At 40.5% G+C, this 17,687-nt stretch overlaps 1 protein-coding gene and 1 long non-coding RNA gene across 4 annotated transcripts in view; one reads left to right on the plus strand and one right to left on the minus strand.

Annotated features, from left to right (window-relative positions):
• CA10 (carbonic anhydrase 10) overlaps positions 1 to 17,687 on the minus strand; it is a 476,991-nt gene that overhangs the window by 262,265 nt on the left and 197,039 nt on the right. For all 3 annotated transcript variants that reach the window (XM_070562243.1, XM_070562241.1, XM_070562242.1), the window contains one exon: positions 13,349 to 13,491. In XM_070562243.1, the coding sequence (XP_070418344.1) occupies positions 13,349 to 13,491 (143 nt within the window). The remainder of the gene's footprint in view (positions 1 to 13,348; positions 13,492 to 17,687) is intronic.
• Positions 6,206 to 17,687, plus strand: part of LOC139074065 (uncharacterized) — a 28,244-nt gene continuing 16,762 nt past the window's right edge. Inside the window, exon 1 of the long non-coding RNA XR_011523391.1 lies at positions 6,206 to 6,323. This is a non-coding gene — a long non-coding RNA (uncharacterized lncRNA). The remainder of the gene's footprint in view (positions 6,324 to 17,687) is intronic.

The raw sequence follows: 17,687 nt of genomic DNA on the forward strand, positions 1-17,687 counted from the left end.
ATTTTTTCACTCATCTATTTATCATTTCATTCAATAAACATTTATCGAGTGTTTTCTTTGTGCCCTACACTTTGCTGCTAACCAGAAGCTGTCAGCCAAAGCCATAAAAATTAGTGGGCCAAAGAAACCAAGGCTGTAGGTTGAAAAGGGCCGCCCTTGTTCAAGATCCTATGCCTCATATCTGTTAATGCTTTCAGCACACAATCCATGGGGGAAACGCCAGACCACATGGTTAACTGGCAAGGACAATGTGTTCATCCAAACAGATTCTGTTGCTCCTATTTGAATCTGCATCAAGGGACTCTGGCTGTTGTTAATTCATCTCTGATAGGTGATCAACGTATACACTTTCCTCTCACTGTATGGGGCCCAGTCTATGAAAAGGCAAATTAAAGGCTTTACCAAACGTGTAATTATGGGTGTTTGTGTAACATTTGACCTTCTTGTGTCTTCACAGTATATTTCTAATCGCAGAGGGCAGCAAGACGGAACATACAGAACAGTTTGACTGTGTTAGTGAAGTTACTTATTTATCTATTATCTGTGATCACATACTTTTCCCCATTACATTCTTCCAAGTGGGTAACTTACAGTTATTAACTTTCAGGAAGCCCCTGTATATCATAGCATCATACCATTAAGCCTTTTGGAAATTCATCACAAATCAGTATACAGATGACATTGATGTCTTATTGCTATTCATTCCTCCTGGGCCATTTCTAGCAGTCCATTTTTTATATCCCTGCAGTGCTGAAATATGGCTCACTCCAGTATCTGTCCTTTTTGTAATCGCAAAAGGAAAGCTTGGCAGTTGTCGTATATTACACTCTTGAGAAAAACGCCAGTAATACTTCGAATTGATTGAACAGCATGGACTCAAAACTGCCTGGCACAGGGCTATTTCCTCACTCCTATTCAGATTTTAATCTTACCTTTTGGATTCAGAACCTGTGAAATAATCATTAAAAGGCAACGTGTTGGATAAGGATCACTTATCTGGAAAAGGCTAAAAGCTCCTCCCTATTCTTCCCTTTGGACTTTCAGACATGTTTATAGCATGTGTTCACGGTGTTGCATGTTGTGCTGCTGCAAACACTGCACCATTGGCAAGAAGCTGGTGGGAGCACTGAGGTTGTGCAATTGCCCAGGACATCCCTGGTTCTGGAGTAACGGAGGCTTAAAGTGGAGAAGAAATTGAGGAAGTCGCTCTGTGACTGCCACGGCATTGGGCAAAAGCTGGAGCTATAGGGCAACCTTACCTTTGCAAAGATGTCATTAGGAGAAATATAGGCTTGTAGGAGGCAAGCAAGTAAAGAAGATATACTTAACGAAGAAATAAGATGAAGGTAAGGAAAGTCAGAGTCCCACGTAATCATTTCTATGCTTCATCCCTCCTCCCCAGTTAGTGGCAACAGAGCTTGGAGAGGGGAGAACGAGGGCACAGACAGCTCAGTTTGAATGATACTTCAGGAAGTCAAACCATGGTCACCAGAGTCATTTCCAATATGAATATTTCTAACAAATCTAAAACTTTCTTTTCAACACCAGCTATAAGAGATGCTGTTGGTGACCCACCAGGATCCCCTTTTCCAGGCCAGTGCACAGGTCCTCCAGCTTCTATGAGTGTTGGCCGCAGTCAGTTCACCCTGGGAACTGTCCTTGGCTTACAAGAACTATAGTGTGCTGGTAAATGTTTATCAACAGCCCTCCAGGAAAAAAAAGCCCTGATATGTAGCATTTGCAGATTTCAGTGGTGTAAACACTCCTACCACAGTGGATTTCAAGTTACTGACTTGATGTCATTGAACACAGAAGCGGGAAGAGATGCACAAGATGGGCTCTTGAAAGCCAGTGAGAGCCAGCTTCTCCAGTACACCACTGTAGGACAGCGGCCTTGCCTGGGAATGCCAGGTGATTACATCCCTCCCAGGACATCCTCAGGCTGCCTCTCTAGCCACTAGGGGATGAGTGGAGGGCTGTTAGCGCCGCGGTGCCATTCATGCTCAAGAGCTCCCTGCGGGATCAGGCTCTAGTTGGATTCCAGTTGCACTCCAATTGGGCCCAGATCTTTGCTGAACTTCTCCCCCGTCCCGGTTCCCCAATTCCTCTGCAGTTTTCACTTGAGAACACTTCCTCAGCAAATCATTTGCACAAGAGTCTCCCTCTCAGGCTCTACACCTGGACGTGGGGGGCATGTCACTCTGAAAGGGTGATGCAACACTTATTCTGAACTGATAATTTTGCCCAAATCTTACTCTATCAGAATTTCTCAAGCTCAGAATAAATAATTTGGGAGTCATCAAACACTGAGTTAAAGGTGGGAGAAAACATTTTCTGGCAGGTGAGATGCTGCTAGTGTGAGAAGTTGCTAATGACGCACAAAACTGTGTGGGTGTGTATGTTTTCACTTCTTGGTAAAAATGAGATGATGCCCCTTCATCATATGATATCATATGTTTTATGTATGGTCAGAGCATCTGTGTTTCAGGGCTAAGGGCCAGAAGTGATTAACATTAAATTAAGTATCACATCTGATGAAGATCTGGGTAAAAAGAGGAAAAGAATCTGTTCAGAACTTTAAGTGGGTAATGCTAACATTAACAAAATGAAACTGTCACATTAATGAATAGAAAGTAGGTTTACTGTACAATAAAAACAGATGTTAGGCTGAATTTACTAATGTTTTTAAAAAAATTTACTTATAATATTTATGTTTTACTTATATATTTAAATAAAAAGTATATTATATATTTAAATAATAATAAAAATTACTTATATATTTATCTTTTTAATAAAAATTGTATATAAGGTGTACATGATAGTTTTATGTATATCTATATATATATATACACACACATAGTAAAAAGATTACTACAGTCAAACTAATTAACATATCCATCTCTTCATGTAAGTTACCATTTTTTTTTTTGGTGAGAGCACCTGAAATCTACTCTCCTAGCAGTACAGTACTAACTATAGTCATCATGCTGTACTTTAGATCTCCAGATTTATTCATTCTACATAACTGCAACCTTGGGGCGGGGAGTTGGGAAAAATCGGAAGATGAACTGGCTAATCCTAACGTTGCATATGGTTTGCATCTTGGCCCTAGCATACTACAGAACAAAGAATTAGAACGCCTACATTCTAAAATGTTAAAAATATGAGATACTGGAAAAAGGAGGGTTGATTATTTTAGTTATTCTTAATCCTCATGCAACATTAATAAAGTTGTACCTATATGACATTAAATTTTCATAAGAAAATTAAAAGTCTGATAATTGCTCCGATTTCAATAGTTTCTGATGCATAGACTCCCCAAATCACATTTTTGATTCCAGTTTTTCTTTTAGTCTAGTTCTTTAATTTCAGAAAGACAGAACTTAAGAGAAAATTCGCATTTTCTTAAGCCCTTCAAACATAATCTACCTCATTTTTTTCCTGAAGTGATGGGGAAATTATTGTTTATTTTTATTTTCAGTTTAATGTTCAGACCAAAGATTCCTGGTTTCCAGGCAATGAGAGCTCTTTAACAGGATTCAACGTATCCAAAGTTCCTGTAGGTTTATCCGGACAAATGATCAGGCTTACAAGGCGTAGAGTGGCCAATTTCAGAGCCTTCTGGAGAAAATGCACAACTGATACCAAATTTTTAGTATCACCATCACTTGTCTTGAGTATGCGACTTTCTGTATCACCCAGGTGCTCCACCAGTTTTATCTTCTTGATTATGATGGAGACACTTGTTCTGAAATGCTTGGGAGATGAGGCTAGCTGGGAAGAAGTCTGTAAAAATTAGGTCACACTTTTTCCTTTTCTCCTCCTCTTCTTCCCCATATCCAGATGGTTGGCAAGAGAGCTGAGCTGCAAGCAGTGTACGCAAATAAGACATTTTGTTGTCTATTTCTGAAAGGACAGTTAATTTGTAAAATGCCTGTTAGTTTCTTCTGTGGAATCACGTAACCAGTAAATGAAAGTGTACCATGTGACAGAAACTTAACTCATGACATTCCTGGAGGAAAATCTTTCTTTTAGGAATTCATCTGCCTATAAATTCGGCAAGCGTCTAGAGTTAATTGCCCCCATATTCTCTTATAAAAAAACTTGCTCAGTTCTCAGATAACCTGAATTTTCTCTCATTTAAGTGTTGTCACCAAAATCATACAACTGTCAATCTTTTGCAAATGTAGGAAAGGGGAGAACCTATTCTACTCTGATGCAGAAGAGAGAGGGCACAGGTTCCTCGGGTAGATGTGCCTAGGACCAAGAGAAAGGAGCGACGAAGGGACAAGGAGAAAAATGGTCTAGGGAAAAGTGAAAGGGACAGAGGAGACTGGGATATAAGGACTGGAGAAGGGAGGAAAGGATGTGAGAGCAAGTCAGAGAGATGGACAAGAGGAGGGAAAATAAGGAAAAGGATAGAAAGAATAAAGGACTGAGAAGGAGGAGGGGAACGCAAAGTCTTTTCTAATACTCACCAGAGGAGTAAAGAACGAGAGAGAACTAGATACATTTATAAAATCCTAAAGCCAACAACTCAAGGTGTTTCCTTGAGACTCTTGTCTAATGACTGCATTGATTAACTGGGTGATGCTAAGAGGTACCCATGACAAACAACTGCCAACACAGGGAGCAGTAATCCTCAGCCCAGATCTAAGCTAGGCAACGGTGCACAAGAACCTGATACCAGCAACAGAACGCCTTTGCTCTGAATCTATTTCCCAACTTAGATACAGCATCTGAGTCTTTTACATTTTGCTTATCTTTCATCACTCTTCAATGCTATGCACTGAAACCTTCCACTGACTGCGAAAAGCTCTGCTCTGAGCATAAACACAATTACCTTGGCCTCATTTCCTTATCTTTAATCAAAGTCCTTTCTTGCAACATTCATTTGGCCCTGGATGCTCCATTCTAGCTACTCAGAGCAAAATATCCTAAAGAAGAAAGAGTACTGTATGCAAAACTTTGATAGAGGATAAGAAGAAGAGAATGTAACTTTCCTCCAAACCAAAGCTAGGGCTTTAAAGGGAGTTTTCCTTTAGGAGAGTTTACATCCTAGTTAAATCCTCCTTCCAGGGTCAGCCTCCAATATATTCCACATGTCCCATCTAACCACAGCTCATATAGAATCAAAGAATTTCCAGATGAGAAGGGGATTCCCAGATCAAGTCAAGACTCTTGTCTGATGCTTGAGCTTATTCTACAATCTGAAAAGATCTTCAGTGCCTGCCAGAACTCTTTTTGTGCTGGGGTTCTCCATAAAACACATGGAGGTCACTCCCTTTGCACACAGCTCGAATTCCTATTTTGAACCAAAGTCTGGTCCAAGCCACTTCCAAACCCCAGGGCTAGTTCTCTGTATCTGAGGCAGCATAGGACAGGTACAATCAGAAGGCACCTGCAATTCCACCTTAAAAGGTTTTCCTTTCAGACAGATTGAGAGAGAGAGAAAATTGAACACAGAACATTTGATTCTTCTCATCACCACTTTGCTCCTCTTCTTCTGTGCTTCGCTTTGTCAATATCTTTCCCATTAGTTACTCTAACCATCAGCACTGAGGAATCTGTCTGTAACATCCCAGACATCATCATCTCAGTGAAGGCTGTTGCAGGACAATCACCTCACTTCTGGATGTACTACCTTATGTATCTGTAATTAGGCTGAATTTGTCTTTTAGCATCTTCCTGTGTTATTTACTCATACCGAGCACATTATCCATTAACTTCCTGTACTGATTTCACATGTAGTGATTTTACAACAAAACCAGCTCAGCCTAAGTCTGTGCAGGTTTTTATAAATGTGTACCTGAGAGGAAAGCTTTACCTTTAGGCCTACTGAATTTCAACCTTTTGGATTGGGAATACTGGCAAGGTGGCTCTGAGTTCTTACTTCTTATTCTGTCATCCAAAGAATTGCAATCTCAGCATAGATGTCACTGATTTGCATGTGAATATTAGTCTCTTTGACAGAGAAACTCAAGTGGGAGGTAAGTTGTGTGTTCTTGCTAACAGCAACAACATCTCTGACGGCAGCTACTATGTTCTGAAGGTTTGTGTCGTCTCAAAACTCATATGTTGAAATCCTAAACCCCAAGTTGATGGTATGAGGATGTGGGGCCTTTGGAAGATGATTAGGTCATAAAGGCAGAGTCCTCATCATTGGGCCTAGTGCCCTTATAAAAGAGGCCCAGAGAGCTCCCTAGCCCCTTCTACCATGTGAGGACATAGCAAGAAGGTGCCAGCAATGAACAGGAAGAGGGCTCTCGCCAGAACACGAATGTGCCAGTGCCTTGATCTTGGACTTCCCAGCCTTCAAAACTGTGAGAAACAAATTTATGGTTCTTCATAAGCCACCCAGTCTGTGGCAGTTTGTTACAGCAGCCTGAATGGACTGAGACAGCAGCTAACAATTGTGGAGCATTTTCTTCTCTGCCGGTCTCTGGCCCAATAACTTGCATTATAACCTGCCTACCAAGTGCATTATTTCATATAATTCCCTCCAACACAACCCTGCGAGGTACCATAATGATCTCTCTTTTATGAATGAGGAAACTGAAGCTGAGAGAGGTTAGGCCTCTTGTATCTAGGTGGCTGGTGGCAAAGCTAAAATTCAAACCCATATCAGAACACCCGTGGACATCTATTCTCCCACAAATTATCAGAACACCCGTGGACATCTATTCTCCCACAAATTATCAGAACACCCGTGGACATCTATTCTCCCACAAATGGAGGTCTACCTTGTCTACTGTCCCTCTTTCCTTTAACCATAACTTTAAAAGACGTTCTCATCCTTCAAGATAACTTTTGCCCTGTAAGATAACATAGGAAGTCTCAACTCATTCTGGGCCTTAGTCTCTCTGAAACCATCTTGACAGGTTACTTCCTCTTTCGTCCTCCTCCTTGGCTATAAGCCCTTTCTCTCACATCTCTTATACACCATTTAAAAACATTATTTCTCGCAAAACTCCCTGTGCAGCCACTCACATATCTTTAGCTCCTACCAGTTCCTTTTTTGGTATCATCATTTGTAATTGTATTACCATAATTTCGGTTTTAAGAGCTTCCCAATCCTCTAGAGTTATCTTCCATGAGGCAATAAGATCATATCTATTTTAACTACGATATTTCAAAAATCTGCCTTTTGAAGGCATTTTGAAGTCTGACAATGCTTAGCATTTCTTTTTAACCTTGGCTACTACTATATTTTCTAAGTTAGCACATCCACTTTCTCCCAGAGTTTTACTGTCCATTCCATATCACCAAACTGCTTTTCCTTGTTGGTTAGAACTAAATCCAAATAAAGAGACCCTTTGTTACTTCCTTCTGAGAAAGGATATTATCAACACAGCAAGTCAAGAAATTTATCAAACCACAAAATACAGATGAGTAAGAATTGCACTCACTTCTTCATCAGCTCTTAAAGACCTACTTTATCCCACAAATACACATAAAATTATATGTAGCATCCCCATACCAGAGATTCAGTGTAAATATCCCTGGTATTTAAAGACAGCTAATGAGTTCCAAGTGGGTAAGAATACTTATCTATGAAAGCTTCATATCAGTTATCCAACTAAAATCAGCACCACAGCAACAGATTTAGATGGCAAAATGGATCTATCCTTACCTTTTCTTTCACCCTTCTACATGTGGAGCCAGAACATCTGACGTTTAAAGACCCTCCTGCAAACAATATTTCATTCTATCTACCTTTTTATGCTAGCCCATATTCTAGGACCTCCAAACAGCCTGGTTCAAGGAACCCAACTTCTTACCCCTGATAAAAATTAATGCCAAAATGATTGATTTATTAATCAATCATTTTACTGCTTCCTTAGTATCTATTCTATTATCTCAATAATTATTTAAATCAGTTACTGACATTTAACTTCTGTGTGTCTATATTTTCTCCCCCAATATATCATAAATTCCTTGAAGGAACATAAATGCTTCACTCATAAAATGTTTCAGAACATAGCAATGCAGACGTGTCATGAATTGCAATGATTAATTGTGGTCAACTAAATTTTGTCATCAAGTTCATGGGGAAATTTAAAAATAGAGCAGTGATAAGATTTTAAGCACCAAACCAATTCACATTCCTTATTTTCTTAAATTTATTTCAACCATATTTCAGGGAAAGTAGAATACTTGAAAATTAGTTTCTAGAGACAGGTTGTGTTCATAGCAAGGTGACTTTTCATCAAGGGACTTTCTCATATTTTTCCCACCTTGAGTCAAAGCAACTTTTGACTAATTCCACATAAACCCTTTCCTTGGTAATCAAGGATAGCTTTGGTTCAATTCAAATCAACCAGCCCCATCATAGATAACCTCAAGGGTATAAAATGAAAATATGAAAGCACATTATTTTGAGGAGCTCTTAATCCAAGAGGAGGGAGACAAGGCAAATAAGACTAATATACTATAAGCCAAGGTTCAGGGCCTAAGAGAAACACAAGCAAGGTACTTAAGAAGCCAAATGAAGAGAGATTTCACCATCAGTTAAAGAGATCAAGAGGAGTTTCACGGAGGAGGCAGCATTGGAGCCATAGACGCTGAATAATAAAAAGGTAGGGACTGAGGGTGCTAGGTAGGTACATGGAGTGAAGCCTATGCTGTGGCCAAAGCACAGATCACAAGGGAAAGGCGAGACATACCTAATTAAAAATAAAGTATTACAATCTCACTGAGAACAAAAGGTACTCATAAAGCGTAAGAGGGGTAAGACTCTGGAAAGGATATCTGGGGAAGTATTACAAGGGCTGTGAATGCCAGACTGAGGCATTTGTACCTAATTTCATAAGTGATGATGAGTTTTATTACCTCTTATTCATTTCACGGGAAATGTGGAAATGGGCTCGTGTTGGATACCTTCCGTTTGCACCTTCAGATCTGTCTTCACCTTTCTCTGCGGCCTGCAGGCTGGCTTACACAGACTGAGTCCACAGGCTCGCTGGTCTCTGAGTTTCTCCCAATGGAGCCTTGCAGAGGCGGGGAGGGAAGGCAGTGCAATTGGGGTCTTTATTCCCCAGCTCCATCCCTGTGGGTTGCTCTGGGCTGGCTACTTCCCTTGCTGAAGGTGTTCCTACATTCAGCAAATCAGAAGTCAGAAATCAATTTTGCTGGGTTAAAACCAAGGTTTCAGCAGGGCTGTGTTCCTTCTGGAGGTTCTATGGAAGAATCCATTTCCTTGCCCTTTTCATGTTCTGGAAACTGGCCGCATTCCTGGGCTGGCGGCCCCTCCTCACTATGACCTCTGCTTCTGTTGTCACATCTTCTCTCACTCTGACTCTTCTGCCTCTGTCTTTTCCTTATAAGGACCCTGTAATTACAAGGGGCCCACCTGGATAGTATAGAATAATCTTTCCATTTTAAGATCCTTAACTTGATCACATCTTCAAGATAGCTTTTGCCATGGACGATAACATATTCACAGGTTCTGGGGATCAGCATGTGGATAGTTTTAGGAAGGGACATTATTCTATCTACCATATATGCCAACCCTAAGTATTTTCTTTCGCCTAAAATGGAGAGATAAGTTAAACGATAAGTGTTTTTCAGATTATTAAATTAATGCAAGCTTGTTGGAGAAAATCTGGACATTTAGAAGAGTAGAAAGAAAACACTATTACCCTTAATCCCCGTCTTTTCTATGTATTTCACAGCCACTCTTTAAACAAAATTGAGATCATTAAGTGGATGATTTTAGATCCTACCTTTTACATTTAACATGTCACGAGCAATACCCATGTCCTTAACTGCTGAGATGTCCATTTTATTAAAAGAGCTAGAAGATGAGGAAGGATGCCAAAAGTAATTTTTGGTTAAAATGGCAGAATCAGCAAAAGATTTTAGACTCAGTTTTAATATGTTTTTTTCTTCTTTTGGATATTTTAGATCAGCAGAGAGGTTACCCATGTACCACATTTCCTCCATGAAAGCTCAACTCACCTCTTAATCCACACCCCTCCTTAATCCACATCTGTATCAGGAATGTTCCAGGCAAATATCTAGAGAAATTACCGTACCCCGAAATGATCAAGAGAGGCTATTCATATTTTGCTGTGGGGGAACATTCTCACTCTATATCTTTATTTTCAAATTACCAAGAAGCTAACTTACGTGACTAGCCATGAAAATACACAAACACATCATGTACACTCACCTTCGTGTGAGGAAAAAGACAAAGAAGGTCAAAATACATGTGAATCTGTACAAGTTCAATAGCTAACAAGGGTCTCTATCTTTAAAATAGCCAGTCAGGCTTGAATTGAGCTTAAAACACCAGTTATGTTATAATCCAATTTCCCAAAGATAGAGACTTTAAATGATCCGAGACCACAGAAGAAGAGCATCTCCACCCGCCCCCTTTAGATTCCTGAGTTGATCTAGTAGTTTTATCTAGAACAGATTAATTAGCTCCAAGATTTAAACAAAAAACTATCTAGCCTATTGGGAGTCAAGTTTAATCGGATCAAGAATGGGATATTGGTTCCCAGGTAGGATGCTTAGATCCATATGCAACCCAACCTTAAGCGAATGTTGTTTGCAAAGGACAATTATTTTGGATTTTGTCCTTAAGAGTCCTGTGTGTCAGATATGAACAAGTGGATAAAAAGTCTTCTCCTTCAAGACGAAAAACAAACATTGCTTAAAAACTACCATTGAAAAAAAGCAACTTAAAAGGTAAAAGACATCTCATTGTTCAAGTAAAATGAATATCCTCGATTCTATTCGAGACACAGTATGTTTTGATTCTCTTATTATTCTTTGTATTCTTGGGTTCAGGTTGAATTGCAGCCCCAGCTCATGCTAAGAAAACCCTTTAATTCATCATCTGAGCCCTATGCCAGGTCAAACACATTGAATCAAACTCAGTACTGCAAGTCAGGGGTTTGCGCATAAGGTACATTTAAACACGGCCAAGAATAATGCCCACAGATAAAAATGTGACATAAAATACACAATGACTGGGATGCATTTCACATGCTGGTACCCTGCTGATCTCAGACTTCAAAATGTGGCACCTTGCCCAAATTCTACAAAACCTCCCAGTCTTTCAGCATGGTTTTTAAACCTTTTGAGTTGGCTATCTATGTCTTCAAGGCAAAACAAAATTCAGAGCAGGAATATGCATCCTCACTTCCAAAATAAGTCTCCAGGGCATCAAACACCATCTTTAAAAAGCTTGCACGCACGATTCAGCTATTGTCCATCAAGTGTAGGCATCTCATTACCAGTTAGTTTATCCTACTACCATCTATATTTTATTTTTCACCTTTACAAATGCCACGGAAACCATCAGACAGTTCTCAGCTCTTCAAACAGCTGACAACACAAATCATGCCAGTTATAAATATTTACATCATCAAAAGTAAATGTTTCCAAAATTCCAAACTCCAATGCATTTGAAAATTGATTTGGATCAGGTACACTTTACCGAATTGGAAATATTAAAAAAAAATCACTTGTCAACAACAAAAAACACCAAAGCAAAACATAACATATGAGTGATTTTTAACACCTTGCTATCTCCTAGTCTGTTCTTTCCCACTAAGTTTTAGGGAGAAGCTGTCGTGAAATTAGTTTTTCTTCTTGTACATCAACATCTTCCTCTAAGATGGTCTAATGGAAAGTGAAAATTACATATCCATTATTTGTGTTAGCTTTTGTCCTTTCCCATCACACTCTCAATGTATCTTTTCCTAAAAAATGCTTCAAATGTTTGCCATAACTCTTAGAAAATTCCAGTTCCTTAACATGGCCTCAGGATCTGGCCTCTGCCTTCTTCTTCCATCCTTACCTCCCCACCACCTCCTCTTTGGTCTCTGTGCATCAGCTTTGCTGGCCATCTTTCAAGTAATTTCTGGAACTTAGCTACCACCTCTCATTCTGCTTTGGGCTTTACTGCTTTTCCCTTTGCCTAGAATACAATGATTCCCACCATCAATCTCCAAAATAGAAAGAATGACTGAATATTTAGTCAAACCTGCAAATTGCCCTTCTTAAATACTGGTTGGTAAACCTATCCATGCTCGTAACTTGACTTGGATGATTCACCTTTTCAGAGAGAGGTGTATGTAGAACCCACATCAAATTCCTTTTAGGGTTTGTAAAAAGAAAACTGCCAATGGAACAGTAATTAGGCTAGGTTAGTTTTCTATGGAATCAGAGTAATAAACTACATGAGCTATATAGGACCTTTCTAGAAAAATGCTTCCCATGTCATATTTACATCAGCACCCAAATACTACAGAGTGAAATAGTCTCAAGCACGTGCAAGGTCTTTTAAAACCTGCCTTGTGACCTGAGTGAAGGTCACTAACAACACTTTGATGAGTCATTAGACTTTTTTGTTTTTGTGACAGTTACGTGATAGGGAAAAATATATTCTAACATATCAGGAGGGAAAAAAATTACTTACAAACTTGTGGTAAACATGGCGAGCAGACTGCATAAGTGGAGGAGAGAGCAGAGCCCAAGAAACCCAACCCTGGAGAATCAGCCGCCAGCAGTAACAAAAGTTCTCCATAATTTTAAGACCAATTTCTTGCACACAAATGATTTTCCATTCCTCTTGAGTTCACAACAGCTAAATCACCTTCAAACACAATTTTCTGGGTGTGTGTTTTTTCCATCTTCAACATTCTACTCAACGGTAAAAGCTAGCCAAATAGAAATGAACGAGCACAAGAAATGCTGGATTCCAGGGATGAGAAGACCCCGCGAGCATTATGTCCTTGCACAAATTAAGGAGGAGTGCATCATGAGGGAGGAGAGGGAAGGAGGGACGTCGGTGTGAGAGTCACAAAGCACAGCTCAGCATCTCTGTGCAGGAGCTAGGAGTCTTAGCCAACAAGACACCCCTAGGAAGATTAATTATTGATTTTCTTATAAATCATCTAAGGTGATTTTTGTTTGTTTGTTTTTCCTTCCAGAATGATAAACGTCTGATTTTACTTTTGTTAAAAAATTTTTTCACTTTCTTGAGGTTCAAAGAAGGCCCAGCAAAGAGGTTTCTGAGAGGAAGGATTTCCCCAGCATGATAGGCGGGCGGGGACAACTGTGTTTTCTGACCTTCGTGGGGTACCAAAGGATAAAACCTCAGGCAACCTCCAGGGGGTACAAAATAATTAGTAGCAGGAGGGTTTGACTAGCTATGGAGAAACAGCACAATTTAGACAGAATTATATTTGTTGGCAGTAGGCCTGAGGTCCGTGACACTGCTCCTAGGTAGAAAGATAAATTCATCACAGAGAGCAAGGCCTGGAGAACTGGCTTTCAGAATCAGCATCTCCCCCATCCTCAACTTTACAATGGAAACAACATGGCTGCTTACCTTCCTTCCCCCAGTGTTGATGCGCAGGGGCGTCAGAAAGGGGTCGAAGATCATGTGACTGGTCTCTATGTTGACTGGTGACTGCCGTTTCCCCACAGAGCAAAGATTCCAAGCTGAGTTCACCAATCCCCAGAAAGAAGGAACTAGAAACAAAAAGAAATTGTAGAATCAGGCTGGGTAGGAGGTAAAAAGAGCTATGGCACAAAAGTAGTAAAATCAAAGAGAGCCACCCAAAGTTTTCCACCTATAGAGATTCTTGAGTGTTGCTATGGTGTTTTCCTGGCCTGAATCTTAGTCAATTTCTCTAAGTCCTACATTCATAATCTCTTAAGATCAGATTTTCTTGTTTCAGATAGATTCATCCTGCGATCTCTTTCATGAGTACAGTTAGCATTAACGCCTTCATGGGAGCCGTAACAGTCCAGCCATATCATCTTTGTAACATGTCTGAGATGCACCAAATATTTAGCAATTCCTGAGTTGATGCTCTGCTTTCCCATTTGGCAGGAATGATGTGAGAATCAACCTTGTCCTACATAGAAGAAGGTGGCATTCGACATACACCAGGCATTATTCTGTGGATTGTCCAAACCAAAGTAAGGGAGTAAATTATTTTTATGGCCCCCAATCAATGCCAGACTGGAGCTTGGCAACTTGACTTTGTCTCTGTTTAGTCCAGCAGTGTGTCATTAACCTAATGTACCAGGCAGCTGAAGAGTGTGTTCATTTGATAGGAAGGAAAAAATGACACTGAGTGCTGAACACAAATATCCAAAGGGAAATCGGCTACTCATTTTCAGTGTCACATTAAAATAAATTTCTACAGCAATTTCCAGTCCTACTTTCCTTTGTTTAAGAAAGTTAGCAGAGCAGCAGAGAGCCAATCTACTAATTTTATGAAGATCAGAGACTGTATTGTTAGCCTTTTCCTGCCCCTCTCAGAATTGCCATTGAGGCTCTGGATCCATGTGTCCTCCTTATGCCCCTGAGATTACATGGCCATCATTCACTCATCCATCCACAGCATCCATCACCAGCATAGCGAGTTCCTATCGTGGGTCCAGCCCTGAGTTAGGCTGAATTGCAAGGAAGAGAGATGAGCATTAGAACATGACCACTAGGGACAGGGGGTGAGGTTAAGTCAGTGTGTTACAAGACTCTAGATGGGGGCACCGAACCCTGCAGCAGCGGAAGTGGAACCAGGGAGTCATTCCTAGAGGAGATGAGCCTAACAAGCAAGTCACAACCCTCTCAAATGTACCTGTCCTCTCAGGGACTCAAATTTAATACAGCCTTTACTTTACAGCAGCTATTATTCCTGCCCATATCATGGATGGGAAAAACTGAGGCAAGGGAGGAGTTTGGCAAACACTTGGCAAAGATACTGTATAAGAGACCCATAATCCAGGAGAAGAATTGTGCTAGACTGTTTGTCTAGTCGCATCTAAACTCAAAATTCTATGACTCTTTTATTTGTTATAGGCAAGTGTTAGGCAAAAATGGGAGGAGAACTAAAAACAAGTTCCTTAGATGCCTTGAAGAATGCTTTAACACCGAAATAATACAGGCTTCGTTGTGAAATATGGAAATACCTAATTTGGTTTAACACATGCCAGTAAGCCTCTAGTGGCTCCATTCCCTTTAAAGAGTTTGCATTGGCTTTCCAGCCACAACTGATTTACAAAATGGCAGCAATGGCCAGAGTTACAGAGGGAAAAAGAGAAGGAGGAGGAGTGGAAGGAAAAACAAGTATATGTGCTTCCATGGCACTCTCATTTCCGATCCTTATCTAAGCTATGTTATCACCGAAAGTCACTTAACATCTTTAGAAGGTACCACACCCTAGCAAAATTATAACATTTAAAGGAAGCGCTCGCATTAAAAATGTGTTTTAAAAAATGTAAACTTCCGTCTTCTCTAAGTTGCTCTTTTTAAATCACTGACTTAATCGTATACTTATTCCTCAATCATTTCAAGTTTATTATGAAAAGAAAGCCTCCGAAAGAGCATGTTTCTACTCCTTTGTGAGTGACGCACATAAACATGGCAGATGTGAGGATGCCAGGGGTAGTCATGACACTGCCACAAATTAGCTGTGTGACCTTAGATAAGTCATTTGTCTCGTAGGCCTTGGTTGGTCTCTATGGCCCCAGTGGTAGGCTGAACAACGGCCCCCCTTTGACGATGTCCACATCCTAAACTCAGAACCCAGAATATGCTACCTTACGTGGTACAAGGTACTTTGCAGAAATGATGAAGTTAAGGATCTTGAGGGGAGTAGATTATCCTGGATTATCTAGGTGGGCCCAACGTAATCACGAGGGTCTTTTTTAAGGGAGAGGTGTAGGAGGGTCAGAGACAGAGAGAAAAGATTTAAGGAAGGAAAGAGGTCAAAGAGGATAGAAGATACTGGCTTTGAAAATGGAGGGAGGGACACAAGCCAAGGAATGCAGGTGGTGGCCCCTTGAAGCTGGAAGGAAGTAACAGATCCTCTCCCTAGAACCTCCAGAGGGAACACTGGCTGGCTGACACTAATTTTATTAACCCCACAAAACTCATTTTGGACTTCTCACCTCCAGAACTGTAAGATGATATATTTGTGTTGTTTTAAGTCACTAAGTTTTGATTATTTGTTATAGCCACAAAAGGAAACTAATACAGCCCTCTTTTATCTTTAAAACTCTGTGAGACAATAACCTCTTTGACAATCAGACCATCTCTGAGGTCTGGGGGGCCTTCTCTGGAAGCCAGCTGCATGATAAATGTAGTTACAGCTGGTGCATATTGCATTTCATCTACTCCCATGAAAATCATTGACAAAAATCATTCCAACCCTACAAATGGATTGTAAGGCTGCTATTATATGGCAGCATGGGTAGGCAGATGCTGCTGTGCCTTCCTAATAAACTTCACACTCCAAAAGTACTCCCACAAAAACACAAACAGCAAAAACTTTATGCGAACATCTGCCTTCGCTTTTCCTGGGCATGGCATTCTTTATGACAAACAGTTTTGGGGTTTTATATCCCCACTTCACTATCAAGGCCTATGTGTCTGCTTCTAACCACCTGCTCAGCCAATTGAGGAAAAATTGAGAAACACTCGTTCCTGCTGAGCTGTGTCCCTCATCAGCTCCACTCCTGAAGGGGTGTCTAAGTTTGTTCAACACTGAATTGCTGGTTCTAAATCAGCCATAAATTAATAGTCTTTCAGAAATGGAAGCCACCCTAGAGATCACCTGATCTAAACCTGTACATGAAATTAAGGCCAGGCAGAGGTAGAGGCAGGGAAGGACAAAGTAAGCACCAGTACCCAAGTCTCAGGATCCCTGGTGCTGCTAGACCTCCACTGCTCTAGACCCCCAGCAGGCTCCATACATGAGCAGATTATTGTAGCCAGGGAGGTTCAGAGTTAATGTTGTCATGGTCATTGTAAGACTTTTGCTTCCATTTCTCTTTTGGTAAGTCAAGAGTAACATGAGTTGAGTGCCTATTTTCCAGTGAAAATAAATTTCAAGTCAAAGGTTCAAATCAGACTGCTCTAAATGTGAACCATCCCAATCGAAGTCAGGATTTTTCAAAAACCGTATAATTATGGCTGGGTAGAGAAAAGGCTTCAACTCAGGCATGAGGGGATGTGTTTGGGTCTCATCGCTGGGCCCCGAGGAGATCTAATGGGGATGACTGCTCAGGAAGAGCTGCTCCAGGGGTTGTGTCCATGGACCAGCTGGATTGGGCAAGGCTCTAGTCCAGATGAAAGAAGTCACTGATCTTAGAAACTTAGAAAAGTGTTGGGACAATAATTAAGGTGTCACAGTTCGTTCAGAGACCTCAGGTGCCAAATGGACCAGGAATAGGTCTGCAAATGTGGTGTAATCTAGGTTCTAGGGAAATGCTTTAGGAGGAAGGCTGTGAAACCAGGAGGGCATGGAGTGGCCACACTTACTGGGGCATGGGAGTAAGACAGCACATTTTACCTGCAGTGCAAGGCTGGACACAAGAACCAAGGCTTCAAGATTTAGAGTAAGAAACTCTCTCTCTTGATTTGCGCAAAACTTCCATTCATTTCCAAGATTCTGATACTTACCTATCCTCCATATTATTGATCCTTCAGGTTTACAACCCTCCCACGTCCCCCCGGGAGCAGAGATGTTGTTGGAGAAGCTATGGTATTGGTTCTATTTCCAAATTTAGAGAATCATTGCTGAATTATTTTTCTTTTAGTTTCCATGGCTGTCCAACAAATCCAATTTTTAAACTTTCTGTCATTTTTTAAAGCATCAGTTATTATGGCTTATTAGCTAACACTGTGTTTTTTTCTGGCTTGACTGATACAACTT

Source organism: Equus przewalskii, chromosome 10 (assembly GCF_037783145.1).
Source record: "Equus przewalskii isolate Varuska chromosome 10, EquPr2, whole genome shotgun sequence".
NCBI classification, from domain to species: Eukaryota; Metazoa; Chordata; class Mammalia; order Perissodactyla; family Equidae; genus Equus; species Equus przewalskii.